At 38.2% G+C, this 26,060-nt stretch overlaps 1 protein-coding gene across 5 annotated transcripts in view; it reads right to left on the bottom strand.

Moving 5' to 3' along the window:
- LOC134534121 (nucleolar protein dao-5-like) overlaps positions 1-26,060 on the bottom strand; it is a 357,536-nt gene that overhangs the window by 9,148 nt on the left and 322,328 nt on the right. For 3 of the 5 annotated variants that reach the window (XM_063372196.1, XM_063372197.1, XM_063372198.1), the window contains exons 8-17: positions 20,677-20,725; positions 18,446-18,498; positions 17,502-17,820; positions 13,612-15,383; positions 13,126-13,324; positions 12,410-12,579; positions 8,814-9,011; positions 6,875-6,955; positions 3,259-3,321; positions 449-545 (exon numbers count right to left, since the gene is read on the bottom strand). In XM_063372196.1, the coding sequence (XP_063228266.1) occupies positions 449-545; positions 3,259-3,321; positions 6,875-6,955; positions 8,814-9,011; positions 12,410-12,579; positions 13,126-13,324; positions 13,612-15,383; positions 17,502-17,820; positions 18,446-18,498; positions 20,677-20,725 (3,001 nt within the window). The remainder of the gene's footprint in view (positions 1-448; positions 546-3,258; positions 3,322-6,874; positions 6,956-8,813; positions 9,012-12,409; positions 12,580-13,125; positions 13,325-13,611; positions 15,384-17,501; positions 17,821-18,445; positions 18,499-20,676; positions 20,726-26,060) is intronic. The other 2 variants (XM_063372200.1, XM_063372199.1) reach the window with 2 other exon arrangements.

Here is a 26,060-nt window from a genome sequence, read left to right as displayed (position 1 = left end):
TTTATATTCTAGCTTATATTTATGAACGCTATGAAAATCATTTTTAGTCCAGAAAATAAAGTATTTTAACCTGTAAAAATTTGTCCAAAGTTGAACATGCTTGGTAACATATTAATCAAAAAACCTTGTGTGTCACAGAGATAAATGGTCCTAAATAGTAAATACCTTATTGCAGCTTCCCACAAAATACATTATATAAATGCAATCATTACTGTATACTTTCAGTAATTCAACCAAAGAGTTATAGCTGAACATATTGTAAAAACTAAAAACATTTGGCTAAGTTATGTTGAAGATGCAATACAGGCACATCAATAAAGATATGGAAAGATTTTTTTCTTCAAATTTATGTGAATCCACATACAATTTACATTAATGTAATGGGTATATGTAAAAACATACAAACATGAAACATAGTCAAACCATGTAAGTGCAAAGCAATGATTACCTTGTGGAAGTACTCTGAGAGCACTCTCTGTGACTCCCTGATCTCGCCTTTCTTCATGTGGTACAGCTTCAGAAACAACAGGGACTGACAGCGTAAGCTGGAGGAATAAAAAACAAAACACTACTATAGAAGCTTGCTTTAGCAGATGTACAAAAAAATTAAAAACAAGTTAATCCCTTATATTACTCACATATGTCTAACAATAATGATGAAAAATTAGGTTTCTTTAGTACTTTATTGATCAGCTGGGCATTTACAAAATACTTCGAATTCTTTCTTTGAATGTTTCTTGCAATGGAGGATTGATTTTAAATATTCTTTGGATGCACACTATTGCTGATTACACTGTTATGTCACAGATAAACATTTAAAATAAACAAAAAACATGAATACGCAAACACACAGAAAACGAGCCAAAATCAGCCGATGAAAAAATTTAAATGTACAGACTACAACACAGAATTCCAAGAGAGTATTTGAATCAATATAAATAGTTTTCCAAACAAGTAAGAGTGTGTGCTGACTACCATTTTAATCAAGACACTACATCCGTTAAAATTAATTTACAGTACTAATATCTATTTAAATACATATGAAGAACATTTAAATAAATGTTGAATAACATTTAGAGATAAAACAACCTAAAATTAAATTTAAAAATTTGTACCGTTAAGTATATGTAATAAAAAATTAATTAGTGCAAATAATGTGGTGAAAACGCCACAGTTGATTAAGTCATTGCATGGTTTATCTAGGTATTACAAATAGTGTAAACAGCAATGGTATATTTGCAAGTAATTTTTTTTTAATATTTTTGGTTGCTATCACATCTCTTATCTCTCAATGTTCTTGGTGAAATTGGAGAGTGGTGGGGAATAGGTGTGAGGGTCTGAACCAAACAACTGTTTGCTTTTCTCCTTCTCAACCTAACCTGTAATTATCTTATTAACGTACATAGTAAATAAACACTTTCGTCTTGGAAGGTTTTCCAAAATGAATGAAGACTTGACATCTCGTAACATCAGTGTCATTAAAAATGGTGAGAGGTAATGAGATGAGCATAGAGCATTGACAAAAAGATTGGATGAGTGAAAATCCTCCTGCTCAAGGCAACTTTTCCCACGATTCCCACTTGCGCAAAATAAGGGTTAAGACTTAGCCAGGAAACGAACACAGATCGCCTTGGTTGTAGGTGAGGGATCCGATGATTTAATCACCGCTGACCAAAGGCTTTCGGAATATCAGGGGATGTGGAGTGAAAAGTTTATATAGAAATGGTGGTGGTGTTAAATGATGAGAAAAGAAATGAAATTTTTCTCCAAAATGTAATAGAATGGCGGCAACTTGAGCACATGCCGTCGTGAAGCAGTGGGTTTACTCGGGGAGAACACCAATCTCCCCATCACTATTTTGTCACAGTTGCATCACCGTCTCCTAGTCTTCAAACTCATAGGTAGAGACCTGCAAAATTCGCGGTTTCGATGGCCTTCAGGCAGTGGCGGATCTAGGATTTTGGTTTGGGAGGGGCTTGACCCAGCTGAGGCTAAGCTTTATCAAGGCAAACACTAAAACAGTAGTGGACCCAGATGCTTTTGGAGGGGGCTTGAGCCCCTTAGCCCCTCTGGATCTGCTACTGCCTTCAGGATAGACTGCACATACATCTGTACACTCTGGCAAATAACGCAAGTTCATTGGCTGCCGACTTGTAAGTCGTCTCAGCTGGTTTGTCTGTGATTCGATCTTTCTTCGGTTGAGGGTTTATAACTGGTTGAGATTCATCCAGATGAACATTAAGCCAATAGAAAAATTATCTGAAAGATAAATGTGTTTGAATTCTAGCCTATCACCGAATGAATCCGCGAATTTTACGAATTTTGCAGGTCTCTACTCATAGGCAAGGACGGGGTCGAGACTGTCTCCCACAAAGAACAAGCCTGTCTCCGCAGGAAGGACAGACCTGTCTCTTAGGCAGAGCTATCACCTCTAACAATCAGCAACATGATGGTCCCTCATTACAATGTGTCTACAAATACCTCAACAAATTAAAAGACTTTTTCAAAACCATTTAATAAAATTCTATTACAACTTCTTACATGTTTTTTAATACACAGAAAAAAAATAAACATAATTCAAAAATCTACCATACTCAGGAACATATTAATTTTTACTTTATAAAGCTAAAATCTTTTCAGAGTTAATTTCCACATGATTTAAGTGGACAGTCTCCAACTATTTATCTTAATATGCATCTATAAACTGGAGCAAGGCATAAAAAAAATCACAGTTATAAAAAGCTACAGGAAATTTTACATTGTTACTTCCAGCAACATTACTGTTAATTTCCAGACTTCATGACTTTCGTAACCTGTAGACATGCTATATGAGCATACGTATCGCAATGGTACAGGGCAAATACAGCCACTTTGTGAATTCAGTTCTGATCAGGAAAAAAAAAAGACTAAACCAAACTGAATGTGGAAGAATTTATGAAACTATCTTAATCATACAGAAAATTATTTTAAATATTGTTACGAGCAAAAATTTTCTTGCAGCCTTTATTTCTACTCGCAATTTGTTAGCTAAATCAAACAAGAAGCTTCACACAAACAGCTTTTCAGAGTTTATAATAATAAAGTGTATTATTTAGTTTCAAGCAAAACTAAGCCTAACTTAATTCAGAAACTTAAAATCATCACACCAGCACAAAACTGTCACACTATGAATCTAACATCTTGATGCCTTACTTGGCTCTTAATTAAAGCACAAAAAACAAAAGCTAAAGAAAAATAATTGAAAATGTTTTCACTGACCTAAGAACTGCAACTATGATGCCTTGGGTGGTGTTGTCATGGTGAAACTTGCCGGAAATGTATCTGTGGATGCAAAAAAAAAAGTAAATATTTAGTTTACATATTTTACTGGTAAACTTTTTTAAGTGTATCAGGTACCATCTATATTCATTAAGAAAACCAGTCTGTATTCAATGGCAGTGAAGAGGCACACATTGTTGACTGTTTCAGACATATGCCAGTATGAACAAAAAAAATATTTCTTAGTTTTGATCTCTTCCTGGTAAATAATCAATTCTTAGATTTAGGTTATTTCTTACGGAGTTGATAATGTTACATAAGAATTATGCCACTGCTTACAAAATACTGTATTTTATGGTTAAATGAAACTTTCCCTCATTAAATGTGTAAATGATGCTGTTAGTAAAAGTACTTTTGGAAATGGTTGGAATGTTCAATTTATTCACGTTATACGAATATAATAGCTGTGATATGCATTAGCGCTGAAGTAAATGTAGTTGCAAGAACAGTCTGTTACCACTAAAGTATTGCAAGGGCAATCCATCTTGTCTCCCAAAACATAACATTAAAATATAAGAGTTGTCACATGGCAGTTACAGGGAAGTCTGAAAAACAAAACTTTTCCACCAATAATTCAACAAATGATATTTAATTTTCAAACTGCAATATAATAATGTTAACAGGTTGAGGTAAGTACAAAACAATCCTAATGGAACCAAGTAAAATACCAAAAATAAATTGATATTCTTTTACTAATGGTTATTAAGATGTTTTGTCGGAGGTTGACGGGATTAGCTGCTAGAATGGGAGATTACATTTGAATTTCCCAGAAATGTAATTTTAGTGTTTACATTCTTTCAAGGGCATTAAAAAAAAAAAATGTTTGATATGAGGCAGGAAACTATGAAACACAATTCATACTGCAGAAGCATTTGTGTTAGACAAATTTAAGTTGATAACAAATAGAAGAAAAAACAAGACCGATGATTTTAGTTTTTCAAGGGGCAATTTTTTCGTGAACAAAAAAATGCTGTAAAATGTTTCAAATGTCTGTATACTTACCTAACCAACCATTGAAATGATTATTTATTAGATTATTTAAACATATCTAACCTAACTAATTCTTAAAATGGTATTCTACATTTTACACAGTTGTGAAGTAGAATGAATAGTCTTGTCAATGTTAATATTTCATACCATTGAGTATATACAGTTTCAGCCATTCAAAGCTGAATGCTAAAATAACTCACTGTGATATGGCACCAAAATAAAAAAAATAGTAAATATATAAATGTGAATCTGGGAAACCCATAAAAAATGAATCATGTAAAACTGCACATGGTATAACACTGCTATGCCACTTGAAGCCAATCAACAGAGCATTAGGAGGCCATACACTTGCACCACATTAACGAAATATGAATATGCGAAAAAGAAAGCAGACATTTAAAATGCCACAAACTGATTGGTTCAGTCCTGGCCCCATAATTTCCCTTGAAAGTGCAGACAAAAATGGGCAGAAGCACAATACATAGAGACAATTACACATTACATTAAAAACCAGCCTCACTGATTTCATTTCAACTGCTACGTAATAGACAATTTGAGCTATGAAATAATTTAAAACTTTGTTCCTATCATAATACAGTGAAACCTCTATTTAACAAATCTCAAGGGACCAAAATTTGTAGTGTTTGTTGTAAAGGGGTTTGTTAAATGGAGGTTTCGCACGATAAATTTCTAGTCACCATAAAGCTTCACATAAATGGCTAGAACTGTCTTTCTGTTTAATACGATATGAGGAATTAAACATGAAAAAGTACATAGAATACACTTGTTTAATGGCCAACCATTGCTTAGAAATTATCAATTCCCATCCCCAGTGCTTCCTGGCATGCCTTTGTTGATGTTTGATGCCCTAGCCTCCATTAACAAGTCAAAAAGTATCTTGTCCAAATCATCATTTTTACATACTTTCACACGTTTTCGATTTGTCCCTACCAGAGAAGCGTTGTTTTCGATCTGTTCCCGGTTGGATAATATGGTCGAAAGTGTAGACGCCGGGATGTCGAAACGTTTAGCTATATTACTTTTTTTTCCACTTTCATCAACTGCATTTAAAATTTCTATTTTTATTTTAACGTTAATCTGTCGCCGCTTTTTAGGATTAGAATTCATTTTACAGTAGTAACGTGTTGTTTTCCGTAACTACGTGTGGAAATAAATAAACAACAGTGTAAACTGAAAAAACGGAAATTGTACTACACCATAGTTAAAAATATTTGCGTGTGTGCATCTTTAACCATAGAAACGCAAAATACACTAGTTGTTCGTCTTGCCAGAGCGATGGTACGAGAGGTTTCCGCCACTAGCGCTAAATGTACCCGCCATTTTGAACAAAGTGTGGCATGTATACACGACGTGTGTTATCCATGATGCTTTGTTTATTTATTGCCTTCCGCGATGTTGCTTATTATTTTAAGGTTATACGCACGTATTTTTAAGCAGTGAATGCAAAAAAATTAGTGGATGTCTTGTAGGAGATGTTTATTTTTGCGTGTTTTTTCAATAGCGGCAGTTCGTTGTAAAGGGAATTCCACTATTTCGGAACAAATAAAATTCGGTATTTAGAGGTTAAAACAGCATTGATCTTATGGCGGTTCGGCGGGACCAAAATTTTATTTCGTTGTATGGGGTTTTTCGTTAAATAGAATATTCGTTAATGGAGGTTTTACTGTATTAGTAATATCTTGGTGGCAAATTGATCTGACATGCAACAATAGCAAGGTATTTCACTGCTCATGGGAAATTGTTTAGTAACAAAACATTAATATTTTAACTTGAAGGCATGTTCAATAAATTAATAATAAAAACAGAATACATTAAGTGCATGGTGCAAAATAACAAGTTAATAGCCAAATGCAGCTGTCACAAATATACACGTACACACAGCGACACACAAGCTGGGATCAGCATGCCACGTGAACTATTTTCACAGTTGCTATTTTCAAATTTGAGTGATTTGTAAGGGGATGCATGCCAAAATACTAAAAACATTTGTGTAGTTGGACTTATACATCTCATTTTTTTGAAAGAAAGAAAAAATGTAAATATCACACAAGATTATACAATGTTGCAACTTATGGTCTCCACAATTAAAATATCTGGCAGAAAAAAACAAATCTCAAACAACTAGGCCCATGAGTTTACTTATTTTCAATTTAATATTCACATCTTTGGAAAAACTGGGATATTTATGTGACCGAAATTGAAATATACATATATTTCTTCTGTAAATATTCAGTTACTCATTTCGAGACTCAACCAAACTAACTCAAACCTTACTATGTAAGGCCATTAAAATAAATAGTAATACGTCATAAATTCCATGAATGGGAAGCAAGGAGACAGACATATTTTACGCAAAACACGTGCCCATTTAAAATTAAATATAAGCCAAATGCATGAAAAAAAAAAAAAGATTAACTTGAAATTGTATATCTTAATTAAATAATTTTTTTAATACGCACTTGAAAGCAGTAAAAGTTTTGTACATAAACCAATGCTTAGCCTGCAAACGACATACGGCGGTTGTGTTGAAATTGATCAAACCTACCTTCGATCTAGCACGGAAGACGACACACTTTCTTCATTGATGATGGATTCTACTGTAAATGTTCTGCCTCCTAAGATTGACCTGTCGCAAAAAATCACTGATTTTGAAGAGCGAAACGCATGCTAAGTTTATCGACATGCCCAGCAGGTTAGTTTCTGTATTAGTAGGAATCAAAAACTGCATTAGTGTGTTTTATTATGAATATATTTAAAAAATTTTAAGGGTTATACTCAACACCGTTTTTTATAAGCGGCTTGTTTGAACGTACATAATGTAATTTATATCTAATAGCATTTATAAATTATATGCTTTACGCATGCGTGACTAAAAAATAACACAAAAAAAAAGTTATTTTCCATAGTTCAGACTAGTCTCAGCTTTGAGTTAAAATCTAACTCAAATAAATATTAATTAATTTCAAGTTAAAAATTAACAGTAGCATAATACTCGGAGGTTTGTACTGTATGTCTGAATGCAACATTTTAAAATCTTCAAGCAAAATAAAAACCAAACGCTCCAATCAAACAGCAGCAGTGTTGTCACGCATATCTGCAGGCCTGGGTATTTTTACTTATGTAAAAACTTTCAAAAATGAAACTTGCTATAAAAATTAAATAAAATCTTATATAGCAAAAATTATATGTACTTTTAATTTAACCACTTCAATTTTTTTAAATTGGGTTAATGTGATATTTATTAACTTCAAATCAGTTTTAATATCAATATATCAAACATGTTTGTAAAAGAGTATTTTTATTTTAAATTAGTATGATAAAAAGTATTTATTTTTACTATACTTTTTTAATTATTTTAAAGGTCCTTAGGAAAAAACTAACATCCCGCTGGGCCATTATATTAATAAGGCCAGGAGCTAGTGCACGTAACATGCATATCCATTTACAATTTTTAAACATTTTTAAGTTGCAGAGCTCAGCCAAATACCAGCAGAAACAATTTGAATAAGTTACTCACTGTTATCTATCCCAAGGAAATAAGTTTTACAAGATATTGGGAATGCCTTGACATGTGCTATAGAAAAGAATGAAAAATATTGAAGGTTATGAATAATTCCCTGGTTCTCAAGTTTCATCTGGAACAATTTACATTTGTTTTTTATAAGACTTTATCTGCCAGACATTCTGAATGGAAGACCGCATAAAATATTTTCCATTGAATGACATTGTTGACTGCCAACTTCACAATATAATGGTTTGAACTTGCATTAAAATTTTTGGTTAAATAAAAACAGTATTTTGCTTTATAAAACTTCAAAAATTATTGAAAGCCACAAGTGGACTGCACTCTATGAAATAAATACCACCTACCCAATGCTCTCCTGAAAACATCAAAGGAATTTCTCAGCTATATAGAAATATGCACAAATTAAACAATATATTTATCATGTCATACTGGCAGTGCTTCACTTTACTTATATCTCTGTGCCAGTAATAACCTTAGATGAGATAGTAAGGCTGATACGTACGTTATTATCATGATACCGAATTTTGATATCTTTAACACCATGCTTTGCATCTCATGTTAAAAAAGCATAATTAATGTTAAAGTTAGCTCAAGCTTTTAAAACTTAAAAAAACTTATCAAGCAGTGTCTGCATGCATATAGTTATTTTTAAGGATTTAGATTACAGCACTGGATTATTTTTTCAAATTAACTTAAAGACTACGGGTCTCTCGAGTCAGGTGAGCGCAGGTGCACAAAAATGGAAACAAAACGCACATACATCTACAGTTTGGTTAAAAAAAAAAAAGTTAACCTGTGCAGCAGAAACCAATTTTTACAACACTGGGCCACGATGACTAGTTTTGGAAATCTTATTCGAGATCAAGATCCAAGTGGGGGAACAACAAGAGTAGCTCTCATGCCAAGAACTTCTGGGCGAGAAGGCGTGAGGGAGTGAGGGAGTGCGCGAGGCACTCACTTGATGAGGTTGAGGGTGTCGAAGTACATGGTGAAGGTGGTGAAGGAGTTCTTCTCGTTGACGATGTCGCGCTCCATGGCGTTGCCCGTGAGCAGGAAGTACAGCACGGCCTCCAGGTACATCATGCCCTGGGCCGTGCTGTCGGTCTCCCGGTCGGCGGCGTGCTTCAGGCGCTTGGCTTCCCTCAGGTACTCGTCCCTGCCACCACACCGGCACACACGGTTAGGGAACTGACACGGATGCGCTCTCTTGGAACGTCTCGAGATGTTCTTTCGGACACACCCCAGTCATTGGCATAGCTGCGTTCATAAAGTTAGGGGGGGGACAAATAATGATTTTGATGTCATGTAAACCCTTTCCCCTCTTACTAAGACGGGTGGAGGGGGGGGGGTGTCCCCCCTCCACCGGAAAATTTTGATTTTAAACGTGCAAAATAGCGCTTTTTTTTTGTATCTAATTCATTGGATACATTGATGTTAAAATTATCATTGTTTCCTTAAGATAAAATTTGATGAGTGAAGAAATTACAAATAAAGTTGGGCAGAATAATATTATAAAATAAATATATCACTGTCTAGAAAGTTGGGAGGGGGGGGGGACAGTTCCCTCCACCCAAAAAGTTCAGGGGACACGTCCCCCCTGTCCCCCCCGGTTCCTACGCCCCTGACGCCAGTGCTGGTTACACTGCTATTTCATGAGAAACCTCAATAATGTTTAGTATTATCATCAGGTTCATCTGTTTTGTCGCTTTGTTAGTCAAGGTTGTTATCACACTGTGTCCATCTGTGCTGTAATATTGTTCAGACTAATTCCTTCTATGGAATTATCTGTGCTATGTTTTTTTTTACTTTGACATCAGCTGATTTTTGCTTTTTTCTGTTTTTGAACATCCATGTCTTTTTTTTGTTCATTATTGATTTTTCTTATCACATACAGCAATATACAGTAAACTCCCGGTATATCGCGCCCCGATTGATCGCGGAATCGGGTATATCGCGGGTCAAACCATGTCCCCCAGTCAGAAATGAATAATAATGGAATAAATGGTTGATAGCCGATTAGGATAATTTTGCGTTGTAACTAACAAACTAAGCATCGGGCAGAAAAAAGCCTAGGCGTAGAAAATGTCCGCAGTGAAATTCTAAACAAGATATCTCCGTACATTATTCCTCTATCTTGTAGTGTTTTCAAATTATGGTCCAATCCAGCCCAGTGATATTTTCTGAAAGACTAGTTCTTAATGTCGCTTTATCTCACAAATGAAGCATCGGACAGGGGACCTGATAAAGCCCACCGTCCAGCGACATTATCCAGCGTGACTCGGCTGGGGATTGATGTTGGATAGGCTTGGTTGTCGGCAAGCGCTGGGTAGGGAGAGGCGAGCCGAGAATATGGAGAGAGGTAGAGATTAGAGCGGGCAGAAACATGGAGAGGGGGAGTGGGGGAGGGAATGTGTTCACGCAGCACACAGGCAGAGCATGAGTCACTTGACTGAGCAGCGTCCCTGCGTACAAGGCAAAATCAGGTAGTCCGGTGTTTAAAATTCCACTCCAGAATCATAATTGGTACATCTGTATATAAATGTTTTGTTACAACTTAAACCTACAGACGTTATATTATTGGGTAATTCATTGTATTATACACGTTCATCTTTTTACTTTGGTATAATGTTTTAACATTAAATGGTAAAGTAAATCAGCTAGCGTATTTTTAATCTTTGCCCAGGAATTCCCAGTGGTCCAATACTTACGTGAACCATACTGTACCACTTTTGCCGTGAGGTAGTAAACAATTCCCGGAAATGTTCATGTGTAGCGGTCTCCCGACCTTTAACCAGAGGCTGGGGAATATAACACTTGCCGATCCGAGAAACACACACTCAGCAACTCGACACAGTGTTTGGTGAAATAAGTAAAGACATAGTTTAACACGGTTTTTAATACGGCGTCACTGATTGCGCTAAAATTAAATTGGCGCAATTTTTGTTTCCCACACGTGACCATTTATAATTTACTGTAAGCATGGATAATAAAGTTTAACGACTTGACACGATAGACGATTCTTTATTTTTTATTGTACGAATGCTAGAATAGTTTTTTTCCTGTATCTGCGGCCTACTTCTGCAAAAGACAAGCTATCTGTAAGTAAATATAGAATTTTTATTTTGTTAATCAAACTCGGTACTTTGCGATTCATATTCGGTTTGAAGTATCACTACGGCCTTTCTTTTTAGAAGACTTCGACCACAGAATCGTGTGTAACCGCACACACTGCACTTACTTTGTTACGGACACTGACGAAGCAGATACTGTGGCTGACACCACGAGACTGGCAGCAGCTTGTGTGCCGCACGTGTGTATGGCGGCGTGTGGCGCGCTCGTAGGCCGTGCGACAAACTGTGCGCGGCATGCGGAAAAATAAAAACAATTCAACATTTAATATTTATCTTTAAAATTTATTATTTTTATTTTTTCACCCGCGTTTAGTGAAAACTGCGGATGCAAAGTCCGCACAACGGCGGGCCGTCTATACTGTGCGTGCTTGCCGACCTATTAGAACACAGGCGGTGTTTTATGCCTTTTGACCTTGGTCACATCGAAACATCGCGGTTATGCAACAACGCGGGTAAAAGTTATGTCCCCCGACAACCGCGTTAAATAGGGAGTGTACTGTATATGTAAAAAAAAATCTTCATTCAAGATGCTGATGCTTCTTCAGCAATGCAGCCACATAGTACACTCTATTTACATTATTATATTATTCTAAGAAAATGCCTACTGAACAGACCATTACGTCTTGAACAGGTTAGCACTGTAAGACAAAGACAAGGCACACAAAAATCTTAGCACAGTATTTTCGGAAAACCATCACCTTACCGCAGAAGCTGAAACATACTTTTAAACTAAGAGATACTATTCTTAATTGTTTAAAGTTTGGTTAACCTTGCTTCGAAAATGGCTTTCAGAGTTTTCAGTGCGTAGTTGTTCATTAACACATCTTTACACACATGGTGAGCCGAGCTCTCATTCCAGCCAATATGAACATGATATTTGTGCAAGTGGGGAAATGCAGCAGACGTTTCCACGAGTAGTTGGGTTTTCTCTGGGTACTTTCTTTCCCTCCCCACCAAATGCTCCACCATATTTCAATTCCATATCAATCATTTCTCCATCTGTTCAAAATGATGGGAGGGTCTCCCCATATAAAACAGCCCCATCCAATCCACGCTGACCCTGCCAAATGCAAGGAAAAACATTAGCTATTAACTTTTTTCTTGGTAAAAAAAATCACTACTGTTGATAGCTGCCAAGCAGATTTAATACTGAAATGCTTTAGAAACCTCACTGAAAAAAAAAAAAAAATATTAATTTTTATTATTTCATTCATCAAGGTTTGAAGCAGGGAGTAGATAAGCTAAGAAACTTTGAAGGTATATAATAGCAGTTATTACCAACATTTGCTGAAAATAATGAAGGCAAATGTTTTGTGCAGGGAAGGAAAAGGAGGGAGGGGATGAAGAAATGAAAAAAAAAGAAAAAGAAAAGAACACCTGAAAGAACTTCTAAAATAAGAGGCAAAGTTTTATCAGAGCTTACTTATCCTCGTCGCCACACAGTTCATCCTCCGGCCGTTCGAAGTAAGAATAATACTCTCTGTGAGGGTAATGCACATCTGAAAACTGGACCTCCGGCGTGGGCGAATGCACACTACCGCTTCCTTCTCGCTCGTGATTGGTTGGTGGCACGTTACTCTGCGATGATTCACACTGTCAAGTTACAGAATAAATAACATCAATAGGATTCAAAGGAATACCACGGATACACTAACAGCAAGTTTAAAAAAAAAAATCTAATGCCGGAGGATACTACTTGCAACACAACTGCTAAGAATGTCAGAACAACTTAGGAAATTGTCCCTGCATTGATCCATGTTAAGAGGGGCAGAAACTACATGTCGCCCCCACAACACTATTCCCCCAAAACTCAATGTATAAAAATTAAGACTACACATTAAAAGTTGGGTTACTGCATATAGATGTATTTTGAAAATTTGTCATTATTAACTATGTATGTACTTTCAATAATGCTTTTGGAAAACTAGATTTTGGTGCAAATAAGAAAATTACTTATGCGGTTGTAAATTTGTAAGTTTTACTTAGTAACATGTTGAAATTGTACAGTATATTACAAAATGATTTATTAACAAGATAACGATAATTAACTAATGCTTAGAACCTCTTTTTCAAAATTAAGACATAAACAATCCGAATTTGGCAACTTGAGCTTTTTTTGCAACATATCAAGATACTCACATGACTAGATCTAAATGTCTCCTCTGCAGGTAGTTTAGAACGTTTACTCTCGTGATGGTTTTGGCTGCTTGAACGTCGACTACACTCTGTTGACTGGGAAGATAAAGAGCTAGTGCTGATATGACGTTCCCGCTTGTGACTGCTCCTATGTTTCTTCGGCACTTTGTGATGTTGAGCTTGGACCACTTCTTGCTTTGTGCTGTGAGAGACAAGTACAGAACATCATCCATCATCAGTGTGTGTGTGTAATATTTTTTCACAAGCCACGTAACATTCTCTTTTCACTAACAAGAGAAATGAACAAAAATATTTCAGCTTTTTATTACTTTACATGCTGCTTTCTTGGCCATGTAGTAATACCAATCACATGCATAAAATCCTAAAGAAATTTCTTTATGCACATACTTATTAAATATTTTTTAATGTAAAAAATTTGTATCACCAGGGACATGCATTGCAAAAAAACCAACTACAAGAGCATATTACCTGTCACTAACTTCGACTTTCTTGCAACTGTCGTCGTCAGCATGGTCACTCCGCTTCTTGCGATTTTTAACAGCACCACTACTCACTTGGTCACAGTTAGTAACATTATCACACTTTGGTACTACTGGCTCCCTCGCAATCCCTTCTTCCGACCTCGTACGTTTCGTACCCTGCCTCGTGTTGGCCAGCTCTGTGCGAGTTCGAATGTCCTCTCCACGCTTCGCTGGCAGGTGCAACAGTTTAGACACGTCTATGCGGCACATTAAGCTTGGAACTCCCTTCTCTGTGTACACTAACGGTGGCAAAAAAACACTATTACTACGCTTTTTCGGCACATTGTCTTTGACCTCAGGGTCCGGGAGTTCTGGTTTCTGCGGAACTTCTGCATTCAGCACACTATGCTTGTTGGTAGTGTCGTGGCTAGGTAGAGGAGACAGAAGACGGGGACTCACAACCGGCAAAATGTCTTCCACGGGTGACAACGTCCGCACCGACTCGCAGTCCACCACCAACACTCCAGGCGTTCCTTTACCCCCTTTACCCTTCCCACCTTTACCACCTCCCTTCCCCCCTCCTTTACCACCTTTCCCCCCCTTTCCACCTTCCTGGTCACGCTTCAAGGACGTGGAGAAGAGTTTCCGCAACGTGTCGCTTTTCTTCTTGTCTTGCACCGCCTTACCTTCCACGTCGAGCTTGGGCGGACTTTCTTCCGCCTTGGCCGTGGTGATCCCCGAGTTCCTGGGCAGCGACGCATCGCTGTCTGAAAGTTGATGTTTCACCGCCCTTTCTTTTTCCGAGTCAGAATTGGAGTCGGAGCTGTGCGGCCGTGGTTTAACTGCTTGCACAACTCTCAGAGAAGGCTTGATGGGAGTGAGAGACACCACATTTACATCTGCATCGGAATCAGAGTCCGAGGTGGTTGTTGGACATTCCTCCTGGCTCTTCCACTTTGTGCTTGGTCTCCTCAAGCGAGTTTTCCTGCTACTCGAGCCATCATCCTTCGACTTCTTCCTAGTTCTCAGCTTCTGTTTTGTGCTGCTTGCATGTTTATTATCCGCTTCTTTTGCAGAAACACTGTTAATCGGTGCATCAGATTTGTTACCCCTGCTTCGCCGCCTTCGTTTGGTCCCAGATATTTTCTTTTTTGTGTACCAGTCATCGTTGTCTGAATCACTTAATGACGTTGGCTGTTTAGGTGGTGGGGTTTTCGCGGAAATTCTTTTCGGCAGTGGTTTACCATCATCCGATTCGCTCAACGATCGGTTACGTCGTTTCTCTTGCTCTACTTTGTCTTCCCGAATTTCACCCTCCTCCGACGCACTAGGGGACGACACTCGAGGTGGTTTGGGCTTTTCCTTACCTCTGGTTCTACACCTAACTTGCGCACTGACTTCTTCATCCGAACTGCTGGAGCTTATGGACATCTTAACAGCTGCTTTCCTAGCCGCAGGCTGCTTCGAGCTCTCTTTCTCACTGTCCGAGTCGCTGTCTGAATGCACCCGTGTGGTGGCAACACTGCTGGTCAGTATTCTACGTTGCGGAGGGCGAGGGCCGGTGGCTTCTAGTGGTTTCTTGCTCGAGCAATCGTCCGAGTCAGAGAGACTGGACAGCAAAGGTTGTGATTGGGACAGAACCTCCACCAACACCCCGTCGCTGGCATCCGAGATGTCGTCGCAGTCATCAGCACTCTGCTTGGACAGCACAGAGTCCATTTTTGAGACGTTGCTAGGAACTGCAGAACTAGGAGCAGTGGAGCCCTCACTCGGCTGTGCCTGAACACAAACATATTATTTTGTTAACACAGCACACATCATATAATGTTTAATATAAAAAATATATAGAAAAAAAACAAAGGATGTACAGTTATGGACACAAAAAGTGTGTACATGGGACAAAAAAATATTTTTATGTCTGTTTGGTCACATTTGTCATTTCATTACTGGGGGAGAGAGCATTAATTAAAAAAAAAAAGTTAATTTGCAGATATATATCTTGTTTGGTGTTTGGTGTCAATAACAAAACCTCTCCCCTACCAGACCAAATATGGCAGCTGAATACACCATGCAACATGTATGTATTTTCTATGATTTTACTACAACAAAAATTTGTTTTCAGTTGTTATACCACCACAATAAACTAACACAAAAGTTTTAGTGTTTAAGTTTCAAGGAAATTGTTATAAAATATATTTATATAAACATTTTCCATAGCCAAACATATGTCAAGAAAGATTACGAACAATAGGACAAAACAAGTGAATAAAACCTCTAGATAGAGCAGAATAACACTAACCCAGAAATCAACAAAGATCTTGACAATCGAAAAGCCATCATAAAAATGTTACTTCATTACCAAAAACAAAAGGCTGACTCTAAATGTTCATGTATGAGTGATGCTTGAATTAGATAAATTATAGCAGGATCTGGAATCTAAGAGAATTCAGGCCAGCACAATGTTATTCCATCAACAAAGTTAAGGGCTATGTAAACTTAAAAAAATTAATTCATGATTGTAAATCATATACTCCAAAATTGATAGGAAACAAGGCAATTATGGCATGCAAGGTCTAAAATGTGTTTACTGGGAAAAGAGGACACTGACATCCGAGGTTATTATAGATACTGAGAGGTGACGAGATGAGTGGCACAGACGGGGGTTATTCCGGTTTGGTTTGACCTCACTGGGAAATTAACCCGGATCACCTTGGTGGGAGAAGTGATCTGACCACAAACCAACGTGACCCCTTTCCTGGTAAAACAAGCATGAAGGACAAATGATGTGTGGATGTGTGTTTCTCACAGCAATTATGGTGAGTTATTATTGCTCATAATTTGTTTGTATCAAGTGTTACAAACAGTTGAATGACAACTTTATAAAAAACTGATTAGTTGCACTCAGTACCACCCACTGCAGCAGCTTGACTGGCATTCTGAATTTATTATATGCCCAATAAAAATGTTCAATGCCTCATTGCTGACTAGGATCAAGTGGCAATTACAATCAACTAATGAGTAGTTTTAAAGATCAACAATAATAAAAGTATTTGTTATAAACAACTTATCATGATCACAAATCTAGCAAAATTAATCTGTACTTAAAAACAAACTTTTTTTCTCCAAAAGACTATAATGATGTAATATGTACATGGTGTTGAGGGAGTGGCAGGAATGGGCGAGAGCAAAATCCCTGGGGCCTGGTTGAGTTTCGGGTTTGTTAACATAATCCATAAGAAAACCTACAAGTTAAGTGGAACGTGTGGATTACATTTACAGTTATCAGCACAGTAAAGTATGCTGTCTTAATTTATTTTTATAATTGTGGAGTTTTAAAAATTGTACATTAGTAATAGGGAGGGAGTCCGACTAAGTTATTTGACCGTGGGCCCTTAGTTTCTCTTGACAGCACTGAACATGAATATGGTATATTATAACATTGATTTTACAGCATGCTTAAGATACTGACTAAAAACTTGTTTGAATGGTTCTAAAGTCATAAGATATCGCTTGCAGTGTTGCATGTTTCCTTAAAGCAAAAACCAAACCCCTAGCGCAAAACCGAACACTCCGAAGTGGACTTGGGAATATTTCAACCGCTCAAGTTATCCGTCCCTGCCTGTACCCAGGGCCGTCGAGAGAAACTATGGGCCCAGCGGCAAATAACTGTAGGGCTCCTCTCCCCATTTATTAAAGAACAATGTTTCAAATCCCAGAACTGGATCTTAAAAAAAATTGGCAACTTGTAAGGTTTCCAATGAATTTTATTAACAAAATAATTATTAGTTTTAATCCTACTATCAGGGTAAACACAAGCATAAAAAAATTAGTTTGTAACTCAACCAGCCAGGGATTTTGCCTCCCCCCCTCCTATCCGTCTCGACGGCCCTGCTGTACCTGGTGCGCTCTGGTAACTTCTCCATCGGGCGGCCCCTCTACAGCGGACTGGGTGTGCTTCTTAACGAACGAGGCCAAGTTCCACCGGGGCTTCGACTCCTCCTTTACCTCCTCGGCACTCGGCTGGGGCGCCGGAGACAGGGGCGGCGAGACTACCACCTGAGGGGGCTCGTCCCGGGCTGCCTCGTCCCCAGACTCCTCGCTGCTCGAGTCGCTCTCCGACTGCGTGTCGGAGGACTCGCTGGACGTGCTGGACATGGGCTCCAGGCGTTCCGGGACGCTGGTCACGCTCGGACTGGGCGCCACTGACATCACGCTCCTGGAACACATTATAAAGTCCTCATCAAGACATCAGAACTTTCTTCATCCCATATGACCAGCTGCAAAAAAAGATTGAAATAATTAAAGAGCACTTATTGTTCAGTGCAAAAAACATTCAACTCCTCAATTTAAGTCATAACTAGACATAATATAAATAATAATTAAAAAAAAGGAATTAAATGTGCTATTACACGTACACACATGACTAGAACTACCAAAATTAAAAAGTTTATCACATATTATAATTTATCTATTATTACTTAAAGCAGAAATTATTCCTAGACACAATAAAAAATTCTATGCTAATGTCTCATGGTAATCTCTCATATTCTATTTAAATTTTTTCCTAAACATTACTTTTATTTTTGAATTGTAATTTTAACTACATCTTTGTTTACTTTAGTACCAAAAAAATTGATCGCCAATCTTATTGATTTTTTTATAGGCAATTACTAAAACAATAAGATTTTACCTAAATTCATTAAAAGAATAACTTATATTCTAAATATCACTGTAATAAATTCTGAAGGAAATAAAAATACTGATCTTAGAATATATTTTTATGTTCACCATGCATGAAGCTCATACTAGACAAATATAAAAAAAAACTACAAAGTACGTACCGCTGCTCTAGTTTGCCCAGTGGACTGGTTCTGCTCTTTGGTTTTGGGGCCTCCTGAAAATCAACAAGGTACCTAAATATCTACTTGACATTTGGATTGGCAATCATGGCTGTAATTGCCCACTTTCTTAATGATAGAAATTTTATATTTTATGCTCATGATAAAATTGAGAATATTATTGTTTTGCATTACACACAGTGTATATACCTGTAGTTAATATTATTCAGGTTTATCTCGAAAATAATTGAAGAACCAACAGCATATCTCATTGGGCACTGTCATTTGAAGAAAATTTAAATATAACATCAAAACTGTCCTTTACCCTTAAAAAAAATTCATAATTTAAATTAATGAATACCTTTAAAAGGAATAAAACTGATGACATGAAATTCAGTCTGTGAATGTCAAAGATTGTACTCCCACATGATATAAATAATAGCGAAGAATATAATAGTTTAATGGTGCACAGGATTTTATGAAAACAGAGTTAACCCATTAGTCATAAAATATTAATTCACTTGCTTGGAAACAGAATTATCAGTTTTCTTGTGTGTGTCCACATGAGCGACTACTTAATCAACTCATATTACTTCATAATCCTAGGATAATATGTAGACAACACATGTTGTAATGTTCACTCTCTTTGTACATCTTAACACATATGAGGGGGAACCCAAACAACCAGATTTTTGTTATAAAAAATTTATTTATTACCTTTTATACAAAATTCCTTCAGTCACCTTCAAATTACTTATGAAATTCTTCAACTTTAATATCCTGCAGTGCCTTTTGCGAAGCTGTTTTTACAGCCTCCACATCATAAAAATGCTTGCCTTTTAGATTTTTCTTTATTCTAGAGATTAGGAAAAGTAGCACAGGGCTAGGTTTGGCGAATACGGTGGGTGGGGAACGGAGACCAACCCTGAGAGGCCAAATAGCAGTTCTCTCGTAAGGCCGTGTGTGCAGGCCCGTTGTCATGATGAAGGAACCAGGCACCTGATCGCCAAGGTTTCGGGCGTTTCCTCTGCACATCCTCTCACAAACATTTTAAAAACTTCCAAATAAACAAGCTAGTTGACAGTAAGGCCAGGGGGAACGAATTTCTGGTGCACAATTCCACAAACATAAAAAAAGACAATGAATGATCATCTTCTTAACATCCGACCTCACTTGTCTTGCTTTTTTAGATGGTGGGGAGTTGGGAGTCGCCTAATGGCTTGACGCTTTGCTTGGTTTCTAGGTCATACCCTTAACACCAACTCTCGTCACCAGTAATGACTTTGGTCAAAAGATTTGGATCACTTTCAATCTCTTGTTTTAAACCCTAGCACAAATTGAATTGAACTTTGTTTAAATTCTGTTTAAGAAGGTGAGGAACAAATTTAGCAGCAACTCGTCTCATTTGCAAATCCTCAGTCTAAATCCGCTGCCACGAGCTCCAACTCATTCCTGTCTCTTCTGAAATTTTGTCGATCATGAAACAATGATCCTCGTTGATTTTCTTGAGGATTTTTTCTACGTTTTCATCGTTTCGAGATGTTAACGGGCGCCCAGAATGAGCATAGTCTTCAACACTCATCTCACCAAGTTAATCACCCAAACCGCTTAAAAACTTATGTGTGGTTCATAGCATCCTCCTTGAAAGCCTGTTGAAGCATTTGGTAAGCTTTCGTCATCAATTTTTCAAACACGAAACAAAATTTCAAACGCTCTTTTAAATCTGCCATAACGACTTCACAGGCGGAACAAGAGAACAGTAAATGAAAAACAATACTCTGATCAAACATTAATCTACAAACTGATGCTGTCTGGGCAACTTTTTAGTAAAGGTATCTAATAACCACATCTAGTGGGAGAACTCTCTACTACGTCTACAAATGGCAGTGCACTCTCAGTCTGGTTTTTTTTTTGGGTCCCCCCCCCCCCCCCTCATATATTTAAATTAAATTGTTTGCAGAATGCTACTTTTTTAAAATATAAGCTCAAATAATTTTTGAAACTTGTACACCGGGAATATACCCATTTAGCAACTTTACCAGTGGCGCTTAAAAATTAATACCAACCTGACACTGAATATAAAATAATATTGTTGCTGAAAATTTTTACAAAATACTATTAGATCAGTAAGCCTAATCACATTACTGAGTCTGCCAAGTTCTAACAGATTACTTTTCAAAGATAAAAAATCCCAATGCATAAACATCAAATTAAATAATTGGTAAAGGGCTCACCTTATCATCATCACTCTCTGATATATCAAAATCTGAATCAACCAGATTCCTGAAAAAAAAAAAGAAAAAAATCCTTCTATGACTTTGTATTTAATACAAACTTAATGTAGAAAAATTACTGTAATGAAATTACTACAGAGTAATAATTCAATAATACATCGTCCAAACAAAGTAAACAACTTACACAGAACAGGCTAAGTATAATACAAATTAAATATTCATATGATTATCTGAAAATGACTTGGAGTACATGATATTCTCTACATACTGCATCACAAACTTGGTGCTAAATCAGTAACGTATGTAGAATTCCAAAATTTCTATTATTTATTTCTTCAGCCAAATAAGTATAGCAAAAAAAAAAAAACCTAAAAAAGACAACACAATAAAAAGCAGTCAAACGATCACGAACTATCAACACTTGTCATAAACTTTGACTGTCACCATGTGAGTTTATTGAGGTTCCTATAACACAGCTAAGTTAAACACAAAGTAAAAACAAAATTAATACCATAAAATAATTGTAGAAGTTGACAAAATGAAACACAGTTTGAAGAGTTACTAGACAGACATATGGTGATTCAAAAAAGTAGGTGCTAATCAAGGAGGCCTAACTGTGTTTAGTTCATAGAGTAAACAAGGTTGATGAAATTGAGACCACCCAATTGCTGAAAAAGCCAAAATGATGACACTCGCATGTCTGTATTTCACATTCTGGAAACATAATAATTATCAATGATGATGCAGGATGGCAACAGTCATCCCTAGAAACCATTAAAATCAGTCACACCTTCTCACCTCAAATGTTGGGTTAATGCAATTTTATATCTTTATTAAAGTTACACGTATTTAGGCATTTTTAGAATGCAACAAAATAAGTGTGCACCACACAATGGAAATTTAACACGTGGAAGTCCAATGCACATGCATGCTTCTGCTATACCAGAGAGCTGAAGATGGCGGGCCCATGCGTGGTAGCATACATAAAGTTTATGTATGTATGTATGTATGTATGTATGTATGTATACACACACACATGCTTTTGTGAACTTCAGAGGAAATACCAGCCATATTGGTATGCCAAATAGAACTTTAATTTCGTGAACTTGTCATGCAAATAACAAATATTGATATGTAAATAAGAATGAATCTATTATTAATGCATAGTTATTAATGTAATTATGAATATCAGAATCACAGTTTTTACTGAACAACGGTCACTATAACATGATAAATTCTCTGTGTTTCTACGGCTGGGAAAATGTTTAGGAATTTACTCCCATGGTCGGGTTCTCGAAAAATATTTTTTTTTCCATGACAATGTTAAGAAAAAATGGGGATGAAGGAGAGGCTTCGCCATGGATAGGCTTGGTTTCGGCCGAGACTAGGCAGCAGGCGGTAATGCTCTCGCGTGACTAACTCGCATTCCAAACACCCTTCCCGCGCGTTCCGCCAGTATTGTTACAAATACTGGTCACGAAGGGGAAAAGGAAACAGACAAGAGGGGTTTGTCGAGGGACGAGTAAATGACGTCATTCAAGATGGGGAGGGGGGGGGGAACGGTCCTCGAGGCACAAAGCTTGGTAAAACTGGCGTGACGCCATCCATCGACGGAAAGTTATCGCCGGGATGGTTGGTAAACGTGGGGGCCTCGACTCATTCCTGTCACGCCACACGCCAAGGCCGAGGTCATTAGCCACACGACGGGAGTCGACGGGCGCGCGAAATCAAGTCTCTCAGATACAAACCGAAAAAAATCGCAGCTCAATTATTTCTTATCCGCTTCATCAGCGCCTACGTAATAATCTACTAATGTTAAGGGGCACGCGTAGTCAGCGGTGTATTTGTCCGTGAGGCAGGGATGATAGGTGCGACGCTCGCTGGTGCATCTAGCCCGGTATCGCCTCTAAGCGCAAGGCTCTGAACTGGCGCGCAGTCTTCTCGTCGTGCATAAACTTCCATGACGTCTGAGCGGTAACCATTACATTATATGAAACATGAATGAAGATAAAGATGTAATGGTGCTTTCAAAAATCTCTACCGGATATTTCATTACTAATTTTTTTTTCTGAGAATACGCGTTTTAGTCATTTTCACTCTCCTAAAAGTATAGTTTAAGAACGAAATAAGGAATTTAACTACTCATTCGCCCTCAGCGTATGTGTGTACATGTAGGCGGGGCTGATAATACGCACCGGTAGACTTTACAGCCTTTCCCGTTTTGTTCCAAACAAAAACAACTTGACAAACGTACGCCAAGATGACATTCAGCCACGCAAAAATATTAAATTTTAATTGACGAAAAAGTATAAAGGTTTCGTATCAAATTGTTTGTGAAACTTAAAAATATTGTAACTTCAGTGTTACTTAACATATTCGCGACTTAATTTCTAGATTTAAATTTTTTTATGTGTACTCGCAAAATTATATTTTACAGCGAGCTGAACTCCAATACATATATAGACAAAAAAAAAAACGACCTCGAAACTGCTATCGCTGTAATCACAGAAAAAGGCACTGTACCACATCCAGCCGTATAAACGCTGCTTTGCACTCAATCAAGTTCCCAATCCATCATCTCGTATGCCAGAGTAATGAAAAGAAGAAGAAAAAAAAAGGGGGGGAGGAGGAGGAGGAGGAGTAAAAGATCCGCGCCACAGACTGACAAGCGAATGCAAACGTCAGGACCGGAGGACAACAACACCCGGACAAGCTGTGGCGGTGATACATGTCCACTACACGCCTCCATTATCCAGCACTCGTTGGTCGACTGTTGCAATCATATATATATATATATATATATATATATATATATATATATATGAACTTTGTTGTGTGGAAAATGCAAATTTCGAAGCTGGCGACATTCGCAGTGCGTGTAAGCCTTCGCGTCGAATTATTTTCAGGTTACGCCCCGTGTTTTTGACGACGGTAAATATCCGACCTGCCTTAAAACCACAACATTCGCTTTGCGGGTTCTCTATCAGGTTTGGATTTTTAAAAAATTGGGGGGAGGGGGGGGAAGGGGGGGGGGGGGAGAGAGATTGTCGGTCAGGTTATTTTTTTTTGGTCACCATTTACCACCCATATGTATAAATATGTGTATTAAAAATATGTACGAGATATTTAGAAATAAAAAAAACCTCTACATACCACGACTGAAACCGACCGTGTTTGATCATGCGGCAGTATACCAGGCTCGAATTCGCAGGGGCGCACCCCCCTCCTAACCCTTCTAAAAAATCTAAAAAATAATAATAAAAAAGGAACGAAAACAGAGGAAAAGAGATTCTATCCCCAATCCCCCCCTTTTCCAAATTAAATCTACGTACGCTCCCGGCATTCACTACCCATCACTGAGCTGGGCGATACTAGGTGTCGAATCGTGAACTGGCACCAAGCTAAAATAAATAAAAATTTAATTATGCTTAACTATTTACAAAATAACCAACGGGAAGTTCACTTCACTCGGCCAGTTCAAGCTGACACGGGACACTCAGCGGAGGACCCTGTCGCTCTATCGGTGGGGCATTATGTCGCAGGCCCTGCTTGGGATTGTGAAAGCAGCGAGGCGAGGAGTATTGCCCGGGCTTGTGTACGATCGCTGAAAGAAGCTACCGCGTCTATTTTGCTAAGGAGGCGTAATGGAAAGACGCCGTATTGATATGCAACTGTTTTTAGACAATTTTTACGTAATTTAAAATTGAAAAAGTTTGGTTCTTTTGATAAAAAGTTCATTATTTTATGGAACGCCTTGTTAATAATAGTGACTTATTGCTGCAAATAGTTTATCCATTGAATAAATTTTTTGTCGGAATGACTATAATTGTAATAATACTGTCAACAGACGCTAATCTATAATATCTGAAGAAGAAGAAAAAACAGAAAATTGTAAAATTAAAAATGTACATTTAAAATTATTATTATAAATAACAATGGTTTTAAAAATAAGAATGTTGATGTTAACAAGCCTGGCAAGTACGAATGTGGCAACTGTGGTCACCATTTAACTCTGTACTGCAAACTAAGCGATTCTTTCGACATGCTTCTACGAGTGAGCCCACAGTTTACGCGGAGGACTCGAGAGCCTAGGGGACCAAATAGAGAAACTCTCAAAACGAAAATAAGTATCGAATCACGAGCAGTCAATGAAGGTGAAGCAAATTTTAAGTGGGAGAATGGATGGAGTTGGTCGCTTCGCTCGGATTCCATGTTGTAGTCACGACGAGCACGTGCGCGCACGGGAAGTGCGAGGATAAAAGCAACAGCAGAAGAACGGGAGGGAGGGAGGGAGAGGGGTGGACAGGAAGTGAAGGAGGGGGAAAAAAAAGGGGAGAAGGTGGGACCAAGCAGCACAATCACACGGCCTTCGACTGCCGGCATACAGCGAAAAGAAGCTCTCTCTGATCCGGCACATTAGGGCACACGAAATTTACAGTTGATCCATCTTGCCGGATTATCGAATATAGTTTTAACGGGGATACCGAATGTGGAAAGTGTCCGCTAGAAAACCCCACACTGAAATGGGAAAAACCGGCAGTAACGCTGGGTCCTAATCGCACTTAGCTCGCACATTCTAACTAATTGCCCCAGAGCTTTGGCGCCAAGTCCGAATTGGTATCGAGTTCTTCACGCCTCCCTCGTCCGTATTTCAATGCGGACAAATGCCGTGTTATTCGTCTAATACTCACGCCTCCGGGTGTCTGTAAACAAGGACTGGAAAGACGACAGAGAGTGGGTGTAAGTTTTAAGAAAGAAGTGGGCAGCAGCTACGAACGAGGCGCGATGTTGTGAGACTCGGATGGCTATTGCTGGAGGCGTGGGATGCGTACACACAAACAGTTCTTAGCCGACGAGGGATAAAAAAAAATGTGCTTTCATCCTTTCCTGCGAGCCAAGGATCTGCGTAAGCCGACAAGAGAGGGGGAAGAGATTGGAGGAAAAGAACGAGAGAGAGAGAGAGAGAGAGAGAGAGAGAGGACGCGTGCGCGGAGTGACGCCATTCTGAATAAACCAGTTGTTGGCTGTGGCCATCGCCTGGAGGGCAGGCAGGTCGATAGCGAAGGCCCGCGTGACGTCACCGGAGGTGCGAAATGTCGCCAAGTGTTTTTGAACGGCGCGGGGGAGAGAGGAAAGGTAACAGGTTTAAGGGGGGGGGGGGGGGGTGAGGAAGGAGTGAGGAGGGAGGCGCACGTGCGCGCTAATTAACTGGATTGGCTCGCTGACCCGCCCGCGCCACCAATCACTTGCCTCCGAAAGAAGGGGGAGGGGGGGGGGGATACGCTCAGCTCCTATCGATTACAACCGATAAGTCGAGGCAGGATGATACCGCATAAATACAATTTTTTATACAATCTGATTCATGTTGTAATGCATTAATTATT

This window comes from Bacillus rossius, chromosome 7, assembly GCF_032445375.1.
Source record: "Bacillus rossius redtenbacheri isolate Brsri chromosome 7, Brsri_v3, whole genome shotgun sequence".
Lineage (NCBI taxonomy): Eukaryota > Metazoa > Arthropoda > Insecta > Phasmatodea > Bacillidae > Bacillus > Bacillus rossius.
The sequence above is the reverse complement of the archived record's forward strand: the minus strand, read 5'-3'. Positions and strand labels throughout refer to the sequence as shown.